Source organism: Anopheles darlingi, chromosome 3, assembly GCF_943734745.1.
Source record: "Anopheles darlingi chromosome 3, idAnoDarlMG_H_01, whole genome shotgun sequence".
Lineage (NCBI taxonomy): Eukaryota > Metazoa > Arthropoda > Insecta > Diptera > Culicidae > Anopheles > Anopheles darlingi.
In genome coordinates this window covers 9,540,038-9,558,966 of record NC_064875.1, presented here as the reverse complement: position 1 = coordinate 9,558,966, position 18,929 = coordinate 9,540,038, and the positions used below count along the sequence as shown (strand labels likewise).

At 49.2% G+C, this 18,929-nt stretch overlaps 1 protein-coding gene across 1 annotated transcript in view; it reads right to left on the bottom strand.

Annotated features, from left to right (window-relative positions):
• LOC125958313 (serine/threonine-protein phosphatase rdgC) overlaps window positions 1-18,250 on the bottom strand; it is a 24,666-nt gene extending 6,416 nt beyond the window's left edge. Inside the window, exons 1-7 of the mRNA XM_049691581.1 lie at window positions 18,023-18,250; window positions 14,385-14,667; window positions 4,065-4,192; window positions 3,125-3,218; window positions 1,888-2,204; window positions 1,114-1,467; window positions 889-969 (exon numbers count right to left, since the gene is read on the bottom strand). Of these exons, the coding sequence (XP_049547538.1) occupies window positions 889-969; window positions 1,114-1,467; window positions 1,888-2,204; window positions 3,125-3,218; window positions 4,065-4,192; window positions 14,385-14,667; window positions 18,023-18,250 (1,485 nt within the window). The remainder of the gene's footprint in view (window positions 1-888; window positions 970-1,113; window positions 1,468-1,887; window positions 2,205-3,124; window positions 3,219-4,064; window positions 4,193-14,384; window positions 14,668-18,022) is intronic.
• Between the last annotated feature and the right edge of the window lie 679 nt (window positions 18,251-18,929).

Here is an 18,929-nt window from a genome sequence, read left to right as displayed (position 1 = left end):
AACATGAGCGTTCCTTTTCCTCTCAGCTTCAGTCAAAGAAAAATGGTGGCTGAACCACGTATTATCCCTGGTGTCACGAGGTGTTAAGATACCGAAACCGAAGTCCATGCAGTAGCGTTTCGTACGTTCTTTCTTTAATCTAATTCTGCGCCACACTAGCTAAACGTTATCGAGTATTGGCTAAAGTGCCCGACATGTCCGACGTGGTGTGTACACAAAATCCGATAACCCATCACGTGTTTGCACCGTGTTTGCAAGTAGGTCGGTGGAGAACCGATAAGGTTCCGCAAGGAAGCACCAACTCGGACTCGAAAAGCTGTTCTCGTCCATCATGTACAAAAGGCCTTACCACACACACACATAGACGGCCCTCGCTCTGGAAAACGGATAGGGAAGGTGTCACAGAAAGTAAAGCTACAAGCAGCTATTTATGGATGCACACCGCCCACATCGTCCACAAGCATGTCCGGACGTGTACGTACTTCCGGCTCAGTTACGATAAAGCTTTTACATGCTCGAGCGTTCCCGTTCTCGTCATCATCTTGACCGTACGCAAGAATAATACTTGAAGCTTGAAGGGGGGAGTACGGACCACGTCTACAGCTTCATTACATTACCATCTTCGACCCTGGTGCCATATCCATGTCCCTATACGATAATATCAAATAAGTCATTTCCTTTGACCCCTTGTGTGTTTACTCGGTCTACGTCTTGCGCTACCGTCCAAGGCTCGCTAAGGTACTTGACGTCAGGCAGAAATCACTTGGCAGAAGTTGGTACAGAAGTGGAAGAAGCAGTTTCGAGGGATTGTAACGAGGTTGACTCCCAGGGGCTCCACAGCAATACACCACAGCGAATCTACGACCCGTCAATACTACCGCCAATTACCTGCTTCCATTCGACTTTATCGATGATTTCGGCACCGGGTGCGGTACTCTCGGTGATAGGCGGACGCAGCAGCGAGATATACTGTACCATTACCGGTGTCCAGCGTAGTGGCAGCGCACAAGTCCGTCAGCACCGTCCGGAGCACATGTTTGGCAAAACGGAAGCAGAGAAGCATTTCGTTAGCGAATTCGTTAGCAACTTCAGAAAGCAATTCCGGGGTTTTACCTTGCCCCGGTCCAGGCTGCGGATGAGATCGAGATCGGTGGAATCGGAAATGCCACCGTGCACCACCAGCACACGGTTGTTAACTATCGTCCCTAGCGGTAGCCACCGGTATACCTCATCGATGAGCTTCAGCAGTCTTTCGGCGTTGTGTTTGTATTTCTGGTGCACCTCCCGGATGAAGCCGTACCGGGCGTTCATGACCGTGTCCTCGTGGTTGCCCCGGTTCAGGAACACGCCGCCGGGAAACACGAGAAAGGTGCAGAGAAGCAACAGCAGCACCTCGAGCCCTTTCTTGCCCCGGTCCACGAAGTCCCCGTTGAACACGTACGGGTTTTCCGGCGATGGCAGTCCATTCTGAGGGGTGAAGAGGGACGTGGAGGAGAGCATATACGACCGGATGGATGAACAAGAGAGTATACTATTCATTGCGGATATGCAGGAAGGGGTGGGGTGGGGCGGGGGGCATGCAATTTGTCGTTTGTTGATTTGTTGGTGCAATCGAGTAGATTATCTTGTTTAAAATGTATTCAGCACCATCATCCGGAACGGATGTGGATCCGGTGTAGGGGCTTGGAATTGATCAATATTAATCATCGAAACGGGATCGGGGCACCCTCGAACGCTTTTGACGCTTTTGTTACTCGTCCATTTGCTAACGTAAATTAGATTCACAAAGTTCATTGTACCATGCATAATCAACTGGCATGCATCTTGACGTCTATCGGGCAGTCAGGCAGGCAGGCAGGCAGGCAGGCGGGCAGAATCCATGCTTACCTTGTGAAATACGACCAACAGATCGTCCAGCTTGCCGTGCAGATCGCCACAGATCGTCACCTGTTTGGAGATGGCGGTCGATGCCTGGTTGAGGTTGGGCAGCCGCTTCAGCTTGGACGTCGCCTCGCGCAGTATGCCGGCCACGTACTTGGCGTGCAGCCGGTTCTTCTTCTTCCGGAACAGATCGATGATGACTTCCAGCTCCTTTTTGTCGAGCGGAAATTTGATCTCCGGTCCCTGATAGCCCCGGTCCGGCCCGGTAATGCCCTCGTCGGCTAGATCGTCCGATTCGTCGGAAAATTTCATATTCAGTGCCTCTGTCGGTGTTGGTAGTTGGGTGGTGGTGGTGATGGTGAAGGTGATGAAGGCGTGTCAAGGTTGGTTGGCAGCCCGTGGCCCGTTTAGAAGCCATTTTAAGTTATCATAGATTGGGGTTGTGTGTGTGTATGTATACGTGCACATGGTATGATGACAGACGCGCGATTTTCAGTCGAACAGCGTTAGGGAATGGAAATCCGTGAACAAACCAAAAGAAGAACGTTCAAGTAAAACCAAACACAGTGCGATGAGAGTGAGCGATGCAGACGGGATGAAAAGGTACAGAGAGAAAAAGTAGAGAGATGCGCGGTTGGACAGCAACCAGACAAGCAATATTGGACCAAACAAACGAGAAACAAGTCAAACAGTAAGTTACCAAAAGGCCGGAAATGTCGTAAAGTGGCAGTGCAGGAGGTGGTAATGGAAAACCGAATTGAAAAAAAACGGAGAATCAGACAAGGTTAAAATAGTCAAAAGGAGAGACAAAGAGAGTGAGAGAGAGAAAAAGAGAGAAAGAGAAAGAGAAAGAGAGAGAGAGAGAGAGAGAGAGAAAAGAATAAAAACACCAGATCGAACGAAATGCTCAGGTTAATGGTAGTCGAAACATGACGAGTACAGATCTGGGAGGTGAGTGAGAGATTCCAGAATTTGATATTCGGTTTCCTCTATCGTTTGTCGCTTCGCTCCAAGCTGCAATTCGAAAGCCAAGTGGCCGAGTGCACGCCATTTGCTGAGTCACACACACACGCACGCACGCACACACTTTGCATGGTTTGCTAGTATGCTCGACAAGGATGCGTTTCTCGCAATGTGAAGCGTGGAATCTGTGTGTGTGTTTTTGTTGCGAACTTTGAAACTTCAAATCCAACAGAAAAACATGACGAAGGCGTATGGATCGCTCACTCACTCACTCGCTTACCTGCGGACGAGGAACGGGACGTGTTCTGCGAGTCGAGCGTGCGTCCCGCCGTTTCTGGAATGTGCGTAAGCAGTGCATTGAAAAAGTTGTACAACTGTGGAGTGGAAAGAAAGATGAGATGGTCAGAACGCGCGAACTAAGAACGCTGGGATTATCACAGATCGCTTATTCGATCGCTCGACGGAGCATGGAGAGAACAAACAACAAACAATAGAACCGAAGCGAAACGGAACGAACAGCACTCAACACCGGAGCGCACCAGAGCATGTGCATCCAGTTCCCAGGGATATATTTATATCCTGCCAGACCGAGATGAATCGACCTCGACCACGTGCCTCGTCTTCAGTTTCAGCAAGGAAAGCGTGCATCTTCTTCGGTGCATCAGTCTGTGGTATGGTCTGCCGGTGTGCGATCGGCAATCGGCAACAACAACCCACCGTTGCGTGGCATAATTCAAAATCAATAACATCCTACTCCACTCGGCAGCTCATATTCTCGCATGCACACACTACGCTGATGCTGCTACTGCTGCTGGTCTCTGGATAGCTGGTAGTATCGGGTAAATATTTGATCTACTTTACTCAAAAACCGTGCGCAAGCGACCAACGCCATTATTGCCAGCAAGAGCACGTAGCACGCTCGCCACCGGATATGCTCGCTGGATATGTGATACGCGTTAATCTGCTTCACAGCATCGCAACTCGAGCAACGTAAACGCTGGCTATCATTGGATCGATATGTGCATTGCATTGGGCAAACAGTTACATTGACCGGCTATACCCAGTCCAGTGTTTTCCGTGTGATAACCACTTCGCTTCGATTCGGTTAATTAAGTAAAAAGGAAACGGGAATCGTTCACAACAGCGAATGAAATATTATTTTCGATCGCTAGGTACGGTGCAGCATGACATGCTCCGTTTCCGTGATCGAACACACTTACCCGAACTTGGTCCTGTTCACCGGCGTACTCGATGCTCTGGAAGATGGTCCACGTGTAGCGCCGACGGATCTCTATCCGAGCGAGAAACCGTCGGTACCAGCGCTGTATCAGGATGGCGGCCTTCATCGCTAACGGTTTAAATTTGATGTGTTAAATTTTTTAAAATATGGCGGGAGAAAGAGAGAGAAAAAGAGAAAAACGTGTTATCCGATTAAAGGCAAGATTAGAACCAGATAAGAACACCAAATGTTCCCACAGGTTTGGGCAAACTTTTGGATGCTACCTCAAGGAAAACAGTCGATGCACAGATACAAAATTGCGAGGCGAAAAGTTTTTCAACCCAAGAGTAAACGGAATAATTTATTAATTCATTTAACTTTTCCCTACCGCGCTGTCCCTGGTGCAGGAATTCCTGCAGGCAGCAGGATTTACCATTTTCCATTGTACTGTCGACGCAGCCCCGTGAAAACTTTCTCGTTCACGCGGTCGCTCGCTCTTGTCACCTGGCAACGGACTCGACAGCCAACTCGAACCTAGGAAGACGAATTCCGTTCCGCGTCGTTGAATGTTTTACCAACACCATGGCACGGAACCCCCCAAAAAAGTGATACCGAAATCGATCATCGACTTACCGGCATCGCAATTCATTATTTCGATGTTCCCCGCACACATACACACTGGCGCACGGCCGGCCAGAACATTACAGACAGAACTTCTCAAACGTTTCGGTCGGTCGGTTTCGGTTGGCTTGTAAACTTTGCCGTAAGTTACGATCAACTTAGCACCAAAGTCTCGCTTGTTTGTCGGAATGGCCTGTTGTTTACCGAAATGACCTTGCCGACTACAGTGCTACTCTTGCTACTCCGCTTACCCATCATCGGAATGTAAATTTCTTTTCTTGAAATACCTCACCCAACACTAAGCGATTACATAAATATTTTCTAATTAATGTCACCGAAGCAGCCTGGAGCCTTCCTGAGAGCCTGGGGCGGACAGTTTTCATCGCCAAGAAGGCGCCCGCATCGATGGCGTTGAACCGTCCACGATTTATTGTCGTTTGTTTGGTGGAGGACCGGCCCAAATTTATTCCAATTAAAAACTCATTAAACATGCCAACCGAACAATCAGGCTTTCACGGCCGGCCTGGGAGAGAAGTGGATGAGGAAGAAATGCGTATCCTCACCTCACCTCCTTCTCGTTCCGTGCGAGTCACCAAGTCTCCGGAGGCTAGAAGGCCTCACGGTCAGGTCGGACTCTTTAACGGTACACACTAAACACGCTTGTGCTATACAATGTTGGCCATTATTCTTGCTTTCACTGGGTGGCACTTTGACTCCAAAGGAACCTTCCCCAACCCAGGCACACATCACCCACAACTACCAAGGTATCATCATTATCGTTATCATTATTTTCGTCGTCGTCGTCGTCGTCGTCGTCGCTTCGTGCTCGCGACACTTACCCATCCAAACTTGGAAGCGCGGGGGAGGACAAAGAGCTCATTAATTGAACCCACGTGCACACACACGCACACACACACCCAGGCGGATGGCTCTGTAAGGTTGTGCTGAATAGAACTCGCCACTAAAGGTTATGGCAAGCTGCACGAAAGCATTCCGACGTTCGTCATTTGTTTTGCGCCTGTTGCGTGTACAAATAATTACAGCGGACATTGGGGCCATCTTTAGCCCGATAGACCACTTCTTCTTTTTTCCTCCCCAACTCCACATTCCAATTATGGCCGACAGTTTCCCCAGAGACGAAGTAGAACCGGTGTGGGCGTGCTAGCAGCTGGAATAGTCATTCGACTGAATTGCTTCAAGGACAACACACCGGATGTAATGGTGATCGAGAGACTCCTCAATGCACTCGAAGTCTAGTCTCATTGTAAGTAACTTCAATCAATCCTGAATAGTTCCTTATAAGTATTAACTCAATGCTGGTCCATCCTGAACCATCAGACACACTAAAACCTTAAGGCAATCCAGCATCCAACGTGCTGGATCATTAACACAAGCACACACAGTTGGACAGAGTTTTGCGATTCTGGCTTCGAATGTGCACGAAATACCTGCCGGCTGGTGGATCCCGCTTGCCACATTAATGTTTGGGGGATTTTTCGTAGGAACTAAGTCTTAAGAGGCATTATATACGTCAGTTATCATCTTCTAGCGACCCTGCAGACTGATTCTAAGTTCCTCACGATCGAAAACTATCCGTTGCCGCTCCATAATCCTTCTTGGGAAAGTCGCTTCCTTTCGTCAATCCTTCACCAAACGATTCGACCGACAGTCGCCGCCGTGAACTTCGTTAACCGCATTGGGTCGCAACTATAAGCCGATTAGATATCGGCCTTATCGCGATCGAAAAAAGAGAGGGAAACCGCTAAATACTGGACTGCGTTTCCTACTGATACTTTCGCCTCTTTTCTGTCTTCGCGGTAAAGCGGTAAGCAATCAAATCTGTTGCAAAAGCTGGCCACTCCCAAGCCGGTATCGTGTTTTGCTCTTTCGTTTCATTTCATTCAATTTATTGTTGCTCCCCCCCGGGGTGAAAACTCGACAGGTAATATGTTTCCAGTGTTAATATTGATGAGGTTTTTATCCAAGGCGACGGGTTTAAAAAGTAAAAAAAAAACCTAAAAAGGCAGGACGCTGAAGAAGCACGGCAAAGCGGAAGGACAAGGTAGGTCGCTGCAAAGGAGAGAGCTTTCGGTTTTAATTAAATGCGATGCTCGCGGGAGATATCGATTAATCACCTACAAGACAAGCGAAACAGAGAGAGAGAGAGAGAGAGAGAGAGAGAGAGATAGCGACCGTGGTGATGTACCTGGTGCATGGCACCATTGCCGCGTACTGCATCGCGTACACAGCCCGGAAAGGTCAACAGAGTTTAATTAGGCGACGCTCATTAGTTGCAGACAGTGATTGAAGCGCCTTCTGGCTTTTTACGCCACGCGTCAAACACCTGCGTTCAAAAGGCGTTTCCATTACTTTGTATTCCGTTCCACGATCGATACTTTCAAGCTCTTATTCAGGATGGGCGTGCTTCTATTTTTTGCTCTCTTATGCTTGCTAAATCGCTCTTTTGTTTCCTATTTATGAGTCTCTCCTCCATGGATCTATCATACTTAAAGGTAATTACAGAAATGCACAGTCAAAAGGCGGAAAGCGCCACCAAAAGCAGCGAGAGGCGATTTACGGAGTGGCGTAAAAGTTTCCACGAAAGCCCAAAACCAAACCACAGATTGCGGATATTCCGGACACTGCTACCCGCCAACTGTCAACCACAAAAACCGAATCAATGGATGCATTTTGAACACTTTTGCGCCCGTGGTCAACTCGCTAATCATGGCGGCACACTAATGGTAATTGATCGACATGGCTAACGGTATCTGATACATCTTCCTAACGGGGCTATCTAACATTTCTAACCAATGCAACGCAAATACCGTGTACTACACGTTCTCGCTCAGCGATAAGCCTAGATCCAGGGATGATTAGTAAGCTAGTAGCAAATTATGTGAGCGAGCAGCAATGCTCACACCGACCAGGTCGCCACAAATCCAAAAGCAAAACAATTCCCGATCTTTCGCACGAAAAACCAATGAATTCCGAATTATGCTAATAGCGTGTCATTTTGTGGTGCACAACACACAAACACACACTATCGATGCCCTTTGCCATTGCTGCAAACTCCCGAAATGAGATTCTCAATTACAGGGCACGGGGCCCATGGCAGAGCGCCAGCAAATGCCAACGTATCGAATCACATTAATTCTTTCGATAGGCAGGCAGGCAGGCAGTCAGGTCGCCCTGGAATGCCCACCCGAAAAGAGGGTAGCATAATGAGCATAACGAAGCGCGTAATAGCAGGTTGGCCCGATAGAGCGAAGCCCGGTTTTTGGGGAGTGGGAACAGGGAACGAGCGCAATGAATACTAAAACAGGACACCGGTAGCCGAGCACGACAGCATAACGGCTTGACCCCCCAAAAAACGACCCATTGACAACGCTAATTACTATGCCACGAAACGGCCATTGTTGCTGCTCCTGATGTAGTGCTAATTTGATACAGCGGCATGATCATAAAGCAAGGTGATCATATGAGTGGAAACGTGACGCGAGATTAAATACTGTTTATCCGACGGATCATCTCAACCGAAGCTTTCGAGCTTTCTTATCTTATTACCGTTTTTCTCCCTTTACAATTTCTCACAAGCTGATTGCTTCAAGCAATCGATCACTTTTGGTCTGACCAAACAAACACACACACACATACACACTCTAACCTGGGACGACCATAAATTTCATCCGTTTAATCGAAGTCATAAAACACCGGCGCCTCCATCGGTTTCCGGTTATTCGATTTCCCACTGAACCAATTTTGTTTCCGGTGGCGACCAAGGTGGCGTTCCCTTTTCATCGGAAGAGGAGGAGGAGAAGAAAGAGGAACACTTACTTCAGCCTGCCAACCTGCCAGCCTGCCAGCCAGTCACTCAGCTCCGGTCCGGTGCTACGCACGATGACGGTACGATAAAATCAATCTAACCCACGCTCCCTTCCGCACGCGCACGCTGGCGGAAAATCCGGAAAACACGGTTTAGTAAATTGTACTTAATTGGTAAGCATCGTCCCGGGACCTGACGGTTCTCCTAAGGGAGGGGGACCACATCTGCCACGGCGTCTGATTAGACCGGAAAAATCAAATAATGGATGGCTTGAAACGGGGATAGCGAGAGCGAGAGAGAGCGAAAGAGAGAGAGAGAGAGAGAGAGTGGCTAGTCTGCCACAGCCATGAGTAAGGTGCCAGAGGCATTGCGGGAAAATAAATTTCAAACCGTATCCCAACCGAGCGGGCATTCCTGGCGGGCAAGTTGGCGGCTGACTCTTGAGCAGCTCGCGTGTTGTCGGCTCATTTCGTACCCTAATCGCCGTCGACGCAGCGCTATCGATGTTGTTTTTGCTATTTTACTCGCGACTAGGTCTGATTCTGCTGCCCGGACGACCATCATCCTGCAACCCTTTAAGGCTTTTTTCATCTTCAACCAACGGACTTTCGAGACGAGAAGCAGTTCAAGAATCATCGAACGAGCTTTTTGCAACCCCCTCGCAGCGGAAATATAATTCTGATTGTGGTTTGGTAAGAGGTGAAAAGGAAATAAGAACCACATTGCTTCCTCGACGACGACGACGACGACGACAGCGACGACCATCTTGAGACGATCAGACCAGAAAGACGAGATCCTTTGAAAGGTTGCTGCCTAATGAATGCAACCATAATTTAAGGAGGTAAAAAAAACCATAACTCGATTACCATCCCATCATCAATGGGATGCTTTTAGAAAGCTACAGACTCTCTCTCTCTCTCTCTCTCACTCTTGCGGCCGCGCGCGTGCTTTCTTCCTACACTCTCCAGCCGTTACTCAATCCAACATGCATTAATGGATTCTGTTTGGCCCCTCTCAGGCGCCGGTCTCCGGTGCGAATCAGAAAACCCATTAAACTCGCTGGCGGGTGCTAATGATTGCTCGAGCCTGCAGCTGGCTGGCCACGCACGCCTTCCAGCCTTTTTGGCTCGTAAAACGATGGATAATGCAATGCCGAACACCAGGCACACCACCGCGTCGCCGGCGACACCGGTGGTGGCCAGAACTGAAAACCTTCCACGTCTTCACGTGAACTCCATTTTAAAGGCGAAAGTTCACGATCTAACCGAAGAAACCCCGGAGTGCCGGATCTTGGTTTCAGGGACAAATTAAAGCGAATCTTGTTCTTCTTGTAACTCAAGCTGACACCATTACCATCATCCTCCTTTCTAATGATTACAGCAACAGCAGCAGCATGAGAAAGCATACGGCAGAGCAAAGATAATTCCCAGCGTGTAATGTGTTTGCATGTTCACCAGCCAGTCAGCCTCATTTCCTCGTCCACCACTGCGCCACCGAGACGTTACCGAGACCGAGCGGAAAGCATCCGCCCGTATCTGCAAGCTTTCGAAATGTCTTTTGGTTGGTTTTTTGAGGGGGGATGATGCCCGGTAGTTTATGTAACCATAAATTTGTAAAACGACAGTTTTATTTTGCAACCAATGTCCCGGGAGAGGGAGAAAGAGAGAGAGAGAGAGAAGAAGAAGAAGAAGAAGAAGAAGAGAGAGAGAGAGAGAGAAAGAGAGAGAGCGACCGCCTCTCTGTTCGGGTTCATTGAAGTGGGTTTCGTGACGCAATCCTCCGCACGCTTTGGCTGCCAAAAGATGAGACGCGGCACTGGTTAACCATGTCGGCCCCCCGGGGGGGTAGGAAAGAGCGAAGAGATCTGAGCCGAATCGAGTCCAAACAGGGTGGGTAGCATATAAAAACACGCGCCGCGCCGTGATGGTATTATTATTTAACTTTTTCTGTTAACATTTCTTCCATTCGCGTCGCAAGGGTCCGGGACCGCGAGCTGCCATCCTCCCCAGGGGTGGTAGAATGGATCACTTAGCGTCCGAAGGGAGTACTTGCGTCCATGAGCCACCGTCACCGTCGCCGTCCTTCCGTCGGTGATCTAGTCTAGAAAATTAAGCAAACTCGCCGTGACAGTCGGAAGAAATTGAGTTTTCACTTGATTTACGCTACACCTCGGTTGGCTGGCTGGCTGGTCGGCCGAGTCACACCAAACGGGCACAACTTTTGGGGGGAAAAACGGGGTATGCGCACCACCACCACCAAAGCCCCCGTTACTTTGAGAGTTTTTGTCCCAATCTGCAACGTGACACGCCGCGGCCTTGACATGTCCAGAGGATTCCAGGGCCGCTGCCGTCGAGTGGAATTATAATTAAAGAGAGATTCCGTGGAGGACCAAAAAGGGAGAACTGCCTGATTCTATTCGGATTTCCATTTTCTTTCCACACAGTTTGCCGCCCAGTTTCCGAAATGTGGTGTTTGTTCTGGTCCCTTAATCAACTTCCCAAAAATGGTCCTTCGAATTTTCGACAAATTCAATTATCAGCAAATTAGGAATCTTTAACGATCTGCAATCCCGAACTCTGCCAGTGGCCAATATCGGCTGGTGGATCGGTCTTCCGGCCATTTTCTAGCCAATTGGCAACCCGACTTCCCGGGGCTGTTCGTACTCGATAACATTTTTAAATTACATTTTCAAATAACCCCGAGATGGGCTGAAAAAATTCGAGAGCCATAAGAAGACCAACTTCAGCACCGTTGTGGAGGACGCAATCAAAATGTAAGCAATCTAGGCGCACACGGAACCGCTCCTGGTCGAAATCATCCGTTGGATTTTGAATTAATTTTCGTTTAAGTTCCCGTACTGCAAAGTCGGCAAAACGACTCCACAAGGAGGTTGTGAAAGGATGGCGTAAAAGGATGGCTAAGAGGATTTCCAAGGAAAATTTTGCGGATTTGCATTTGCCAAATCCTTCCACTGGAGAGTTTTGCCCGGGCGGGAGTCGCCGGTTGACCTATAAAGCTGAGGTCTTCCACCACATGAAAGTGGAACGTCGACATTCGTCCAATTCCCGGTCCCAAGAATGCAGAGGATTGGCAATAGAGTAAAGTCAAGAAAAATGTCACTCCACCAGAGCTCAACCATCGCTCTCTGGACCCCGACGAGCGGTCCAGGGAATGACCAACCAAAGCTGAGGCGCTGAAGTGCTTTACTTTTCGATCAAAGCTGCAGTTAGATTTGATCGATGGATGACGTTCTGAGGTGCGTCCTTGGACTTCTGGTGGTGGATCAATTTATCTTATGATTTCGTAAAACTCGTCGCAAGAACTCATCCATTCTTCCGTGTGTGTGTGTGTGTGTGTGTGTGAATGACGCTTTATCAAATCAGCGTAGGTACTGTATGAGGTGTTTGTGGTAGACTTGGCGTGCACGTTCTGTCCTTCCGTGTCGCCAAAGCCCATTTTGTGTTTTTTTTTTCTGTCCTTCCATTTTTATTCTTTGTGCCTTCGCGAGCATGTTTATGAATGAACCGCAGAACCGGCGTCGCTGGCCACCGCCAGCCAGCCAGCCAGTCAGCCACTTCACGTCCTTTCATCCATTTATCATGCGTTAGTTGTTCTCTATTTATATCCGTACCGTAGCGCTGTGCGTGCCGGGTACACACGGCACGGCAAACGGTCTCACATCCTTATTCCCCTGTCCGCTTCTCCCAAGGCACTTCAGCTCCCCCTTTAAGGCCTCGACCATCATCGTGGTTACGGCAAGACGACGCCACTGTTTACTTTTGCGCATACAACCGCAGTGGCGTTGGCACAGTTTCGCGTGAAAATTAGTTTCCGCCCTTTCCTCCGCCCTTTTCCCTTTCCTCATCAACCCCCTTTTCAGTATCAGGCTTCTCCACGCACGCGGTACGGTGCCACGGAAACGAGTTTTCCCATCCGTCACTCCAGGACAGTCACCAAAACCACGACCGGCATGAGAAGCGGTGGTGCTCAGGGAAGAGGTGAAGGAGAGGTTATGGGTTTACCCTTTTTTCCTTCTTTCTCTCTCTCTCTCTCTTCTCTGTCGTGCACTGAAGGTAGATGATGGAAATGTTATGTTCATGTTTTGCTCATAATTTCCTTTTAACGCGTTCCCTTGCACCGTTCTGCTTCGCCAGCCAACCGGACCCGTGGAGCCGTGGTTCGATCAAATTTTAACGATTTCCATACGCTCGTCGGCCACCCTTTTGGACCCGACACGGCCGTAATGTTGCACTTTTGGCATGTGTTGGATGAAAATTGAATACTGGCCCTCCTTTTGGACACTTTCGCTTCTACTTTTATCAACTTTCCCACCAAACGAAAAGAAAAAAACCTGAACAAACAACATTGTAACGACGACGACGACATTATGCTAGGTTTTCGTGTTGCGTCTACCAACACATCGAGAGCACGCCATGGAAATTGCAACGAAGAACTCATTCCCCGGAGTTACCACCAGTGCACCAATAACAGCAAAAACTTTATCCTTCACCAACGCCATCAACACGTACGACATTGGTGGATGCGTTGGGTACAGGGTTTTTTACACCGAAATGTTTGGCCAAAGTCTGCATGTCATCTGCTCGCTCGCTCGCTCGCTTCTAGTAGTGAATCATTAAATTTGCACAAGGTCACCGGTTTACGAGCAGAGCAGCAGCAGCAGTAACCAGAGCCCCACGCTGCCAGAGTGAGTGACAACCGCTCGATTGAAGCCATCGCATGAGGGGGCCAAGATGCGGTTTCATGCGCTGATTGTGACCACATTGTCTTGATAAATTTTATTCGAACCGAGCACATCTGTTTCGTCGCTTTTGAAGATGGCGTCTTGTGGAAGATGCCCGAACAAGACATCTAATTGGATCGTCAATGTCCTTTCACAGATTTACTAGTAACTTCATTTGGGAATCACGAGACGAGACCTGCAACACGGCGCACCATGAACGGGAACGCCAAACTATTGTTCCATCGAAATTCCCTCTCTTATAACCACCATCTGCGTCTTCGAGGAATTGCAGCCTTCGTTACCGTTACTACGGTACCTACTACTCGATGGCTTTATACCGCCGGCACGTTTTCCCTTGGCACTTGGGAAACATGCTTCCAGTGCTTCCTTATTAGTGGCTTTGCGGTCGCCCCCCTTTTTATGGTGCCTTGCTACGATTCCCCGGCCATAAACCTAGCGGAGCGAGCCCCGAAGATAAGTGAAACCTCAACGTTGAACCGACCGACCAGCGACCGGTAGGATTCGAGGCTACCAGTAACTATCGGGGGCCCCTGCAATTCACAGTGCACCAGCGGCAGTATAAAACAGCAATTCAATTTTCCTTCACACACACACACACACACACGTGCCTGACAACATACTATAACCAGGCCGATGGTGTACAATGTACTCCGTGTTGTCCGTGGGGAGCATCCAGCATTCTGGAGCAGAGATTACCGCCATGATTGTAACATTATGGCATTTCATGGTCAATGTCTCTTTGTTGCGGAAAATGTAAACGTTAAATCTCAACGTGTGATAACGGGTAATGAAACAATACTCCCGGATGCTTTTCCACATCCACAGCCCGTAAATGTGGAAAACCGTGGGCACCGTTCTATCGCCAGCCAAATCTCGGTATCCCGTCCGGGTACAGAAGTACTTCTAGGGGTAGATAATAAAAGCGTGATACGCGTGAAAATGGATTACGTGTGCCGATGTGTGCATCGTAAAGCCGTCAGCCTTGCCTGAACCAAGCGACCTAGAACATTGTAGGACAAGTCTAGGTTTGTAATGCCTGATGGCCATTTTTTTAACAACAAAACAGCCCAAACCCAAATCCAAATCCAAATCCAAACCAAACCATTACTTACTGCGCTCGATCTTGGTCATGCTCATGCCCCGGCCACTCTTTCGCCACTGCCGGCACCAGCCCTTCGAGGTGAACAGCTTCAGCAGACTGCCACTGTGCGGCGTCATCTCGCCACCGCGCTCGATCTCCGACGAGCGGCAGGATGACGAGTCCTCGAAGCTCGAGCTGCGCCTCGCCCGCTGAAAGCATCCACAGTTGCGTAGCATATCGGCGTCACTTGTCCGGTGCAGCAACGGTGACAGAAGCCTTAACACCACCTCTCTGCCCAATGGACTACTGCAATCCTGCAGTAAGCGATGTGGAACGTTTCAGCGCCGGAAGTGATTCAGCGAACTTTTTTTTCATCCGCCTTTTTTTCTTGCACTTTGTCTGGCCGGATGACCTGTCGCTGTCCTCTGTCGCTGCCGGTGACCGGTTCACCAGTAGTACATCATGGGGTACGGGGTGGTAAACCGTTGGCAATCACATGAACATATCATTATCGGTTTCGATCGATCGTGAGTCACAGTTTCACCAGTAGGCATCAGTGCTGATGCAATTTCAATTATCATCACTTGCTTTTAGTGATTTCCACAAACTACTATCTACCAGCGCACTATCTCTTCGCCGCGCCGTTAATGCCCATGTGGGCGTTTCCAGCGCTCACACTCCCCTCACTGTGCACTGTGCATCACGGAAAACACCATCACCACCACCACCATCGTTGGATGATCGGATTTCATTAATTTTGATTGACGTTTTTCTTAATATCTGCTGGCGTAATCTTCTTAACGTGCATGTTCCTTTGTGTCCGTGTGTGTATGTGAGTGTGAGTGTGCGTGTGTGTGTGTGTGTGCGTGTTACGAACACGGAAAGAGAAAGAGAGAAAATGGAAACATTAAAATGGAAATATTTTACACGCTTCCAACCACCAAACCAGGCCGACCTGGTCTGTGCCGTACCCTCGGTACTACGGCAGTCCGAGCTCCGAGGGTGACACACGCGCGCGTTAGTCGAATTTAATTAAATTTACAACCTCTGGGTACGTCATATGCTACACTTGTCAGGGGCCGGGGTTTTGACGCACCGTACCATGACAGTTCAGGTTCACCCGTTATAAGGTCTGTTAACGCACGATCGACACTCCAGCATCGGTCGACCTGAAACGAAAAAGAACACACACAAAAAACGATCATTTGAGTATATATAGTAAAGTGGTTTTTGAGGAATACCAGTTAATGGTCTACAATACTTTCTTGCAAAATGGAGATGAAGTGTGGGGTCCATTTGACAGGTGAGCCTACAAAAAGGTCATGCATCCCGCGGGCGCATAAATATGTGCTTTTCTATCCCCGGGTTTCCTCCCCTCGCCGCACATCCTGTGACCATCAAATCACATTATTGAGGTCGTTTCCCGGTGACAAACGAACTGTATCCTCTCTCTCCGGTAAAAAGCGAACGGCACGGAACCAAGCAGCAAGCAGAACAGAACCGCTTCCACTCGAACGTAGCGCGCAGAACAGAACCGTTTGCCCCTTTTTAACGCCACGCGAATGAAAAGAGGCACGGAAAGCGGATTGCGAGGAGCCTCGAGAATTGGGCCGGAACTGCAAAATAAAAAGGCAAAAAACGGGCCCAGAACGGGGCCAGAACGGGGCCAGAATGGGGCGCCAGGGGCATGGGTGCACCGAGCAGAATGGAGGATGATAGCGAGAAACGGAACATACACGCCCTAGAGGCGGGACTCATTCATGATACGTGCAGGCCTTTACACGGCAATTTCCATACGTCGTGTGTCCCCGAGAGGGTCGCATCGTATTTCTTCTACCCTTACCACCATCCCCACCAACCGGCAGTGAGTCACTGCGGCAGAGAACGGCTGAGAAAGGGAGAGAGGAGAGAAAAAAAACGATTCCCGGGAAATGGTCTTTAGGCCACGAACAGACACACACATCGAGCCAGACTCGAACGTGCTACCGCGGCGTTGGCCAACGGTTCGCGAAGACAAATCCCCGTGGATGATTTATGATGAAACTCTTCGTCTCGTCGCCGCTCTGTTCTGGTTTCTTCTGCTTCTCCTCTTCGCTTCCTCAAAGACTCTCTTCTGTAGGGGGTGCCTTCTTTAAAAACTTCAGCAATCGATGGCCGCGATTGGTAAATCGCGATGGATATCCCTTGTGGGGGGAAGGGGGGTAGGGTGTGGAGGTGACCTTGTGGTTCTGTGTGCGCGAGAAGGCATCCGCGGGCAGCGACGCATCGCTTTCTCATCATGATAGTAAAAGCATTAGCATAATCGGTACGGCATCGGCCCACAAACGAGAAACGCTGGGCCGTGACGAGCAGATAAATCTCCAATCGCATTAGCATTGCTAATGTCTGCTGCAACCCTAGCACACACAGACACGCACACGGGCGCACGCACACACACCGGGCAACGGTGAGCAGCATCTCACTCGTTCGCGGTTTTTAGGCCACGCTTCGTAGCAGGTAAAACGTGAGTTTTGCAATTAGATTCTTGCACCCATTCCAACCGGGACCGACAAAAAGACGGTTTGCCAACGTTTGCCTGTCTAGGCTAGAGATGGTGATTTCTGTTCTCCCGAAAGACCCTCTGTCGTCGTCGGCGCTGCAGCAGCACGAATCCAAATCGTTTCGTGGGAAAAATTAAGAATAACTCACCAACCAACCAACCAACCAACCCCCTTAAAAACAGGTGGTCACACAGCCGGTGGGGAGCCAACGCGAGGTCTAGCGTTGTGTTTTCCTCAAATACAGAACCGTTGAATCGCTGAAGATCGTGCAACACAAAACGTGTCGCGCTCGCACGGACTGCTGCATCCACTAAGTGGTGTTAGTTTGAATGTCTAAAAAAAAAGGAATAAATTTGCTTCAGTAACGTTTGTAATATTTGCACATAATATTACCCTCGCATTGGCCCGTTGCCAAACAAACAAATCTCGCCAGGTTTTGTCTCGCCAAATCGTGAGCGGCCAGGCGTCTCCATCGAACCAGGCGTCTCCATCGAGCGGTTTATGCAATCAAAACCGAACGCGTTCCGCCCGATGGTCGCGAAAAACTAATGCATCTCGCTCTCTCTCTCTCTCTCTCTCTCTCTCTCTCTCTCTCTCTCTCTCTGTTTCTTTCTTTCTTTCTCTGTCTCTCTATTTATCTCCCTTTATCTATCTTTTTCGCTCTTACTGCTCTGCTAGTTTTTCTCGTGATTTACGAACAAAAAATGTAAAACAGCTTAACAGTCGCCCGGTGGTGGGATGCGTCCCGTTAGGTCATTGGCTGTGGACGTTCGCCCGTTCATTCTCACTGCACCCCGGTTTGGCCTTAAACGGTAGAGGACTTTTACTTTATTTCTAAATTTACTGCACCTATAAATAGGGCGGAACCATCATGTCGGACAAATTGAACTTGAAACTGCCGAGCTGGTATTCACAACCGCTTTGGCTGCCGGCGAAGGAGACGACTCTCACTTTTGTGACCCCACATACACACACATACACGCGCACACTTATATACGGGTGCGCCACACAATGCGTTAGCGAGCGCCATTCAGCGTAACGACCACCTCGTACTGCATTCATTTCGCCACCATTTACTGCAGCTAACCCGTGTCCCCGTGGCTAACCGGATTTGCAACGTTCAACGTACGGGCGTGTACGTGTCGTGCTTGCGGTGCTCCGAAATGGTTATGAACTCATCCATCGCGGCGGAACGGAGCGGATCAGCGTGCGATACAAACGTGGTGAGTGATTTTAAAATGGCCAGCAGCACCATTTGAGCTGCTACGGTACGGTTTTCGGCAAACGACCGCACCGGAATGTTGTTGATCAGATTTAGTCGTTTTCGGGATGCCTCGTACCGTTGGGATGCCGCCATCATGTGCGGTTCAACACACTGGTAACTGCAGCACTCGATTCGGTCCCTGCCCGAAATTGATTCCCGGTCGTTGTTACACTCACGAGACAAGAGGTCACAAGTACCGTACAGCAATCAGCTGCCAGTCAGGGTAAAAGGTCAGCACGAAAGTCATCATCAGCCACCGGGCGGAATCGGAGTTTATGACACATTTTGGAGTCCGGTACATCCCGAGGACCATTAAGCTCTCGGTCTTGGTCGCATCTTGGTTCTACCAATGGAGGATTATTTACCTTTCGTTCCCTATTGCTCGTGCTGAGTCAATAACAATTAAAACCCTCCGCACCCACACACAAACACACAAACACAGAAACACGCATGAACAACTTGGACAGTTTCTCGAAAACACGCTTCTAGTGTCCCTTCTTCGACGCCATTGCTGGTGAGCGTTTCAATCCGGGAGGGATTAGCTCTACCAGAACTGCGTCAAGCGAGATGTTAGTGGCCGATCGATACTCATACCAAGATCTCATGCCACAGGGTTTGCCAGTCTCCACTCCACGGCCACTCAATCAACCATTTTACGAATGATTGAACTTTGCCAACTGCCCGGAGGGGACCGTTCGGATTTCAAGATTTCATTTTTTTTTCATCTTCGTTTTCCCACGTAACAGCCCATATCTGGGTCGTTATCAACGCT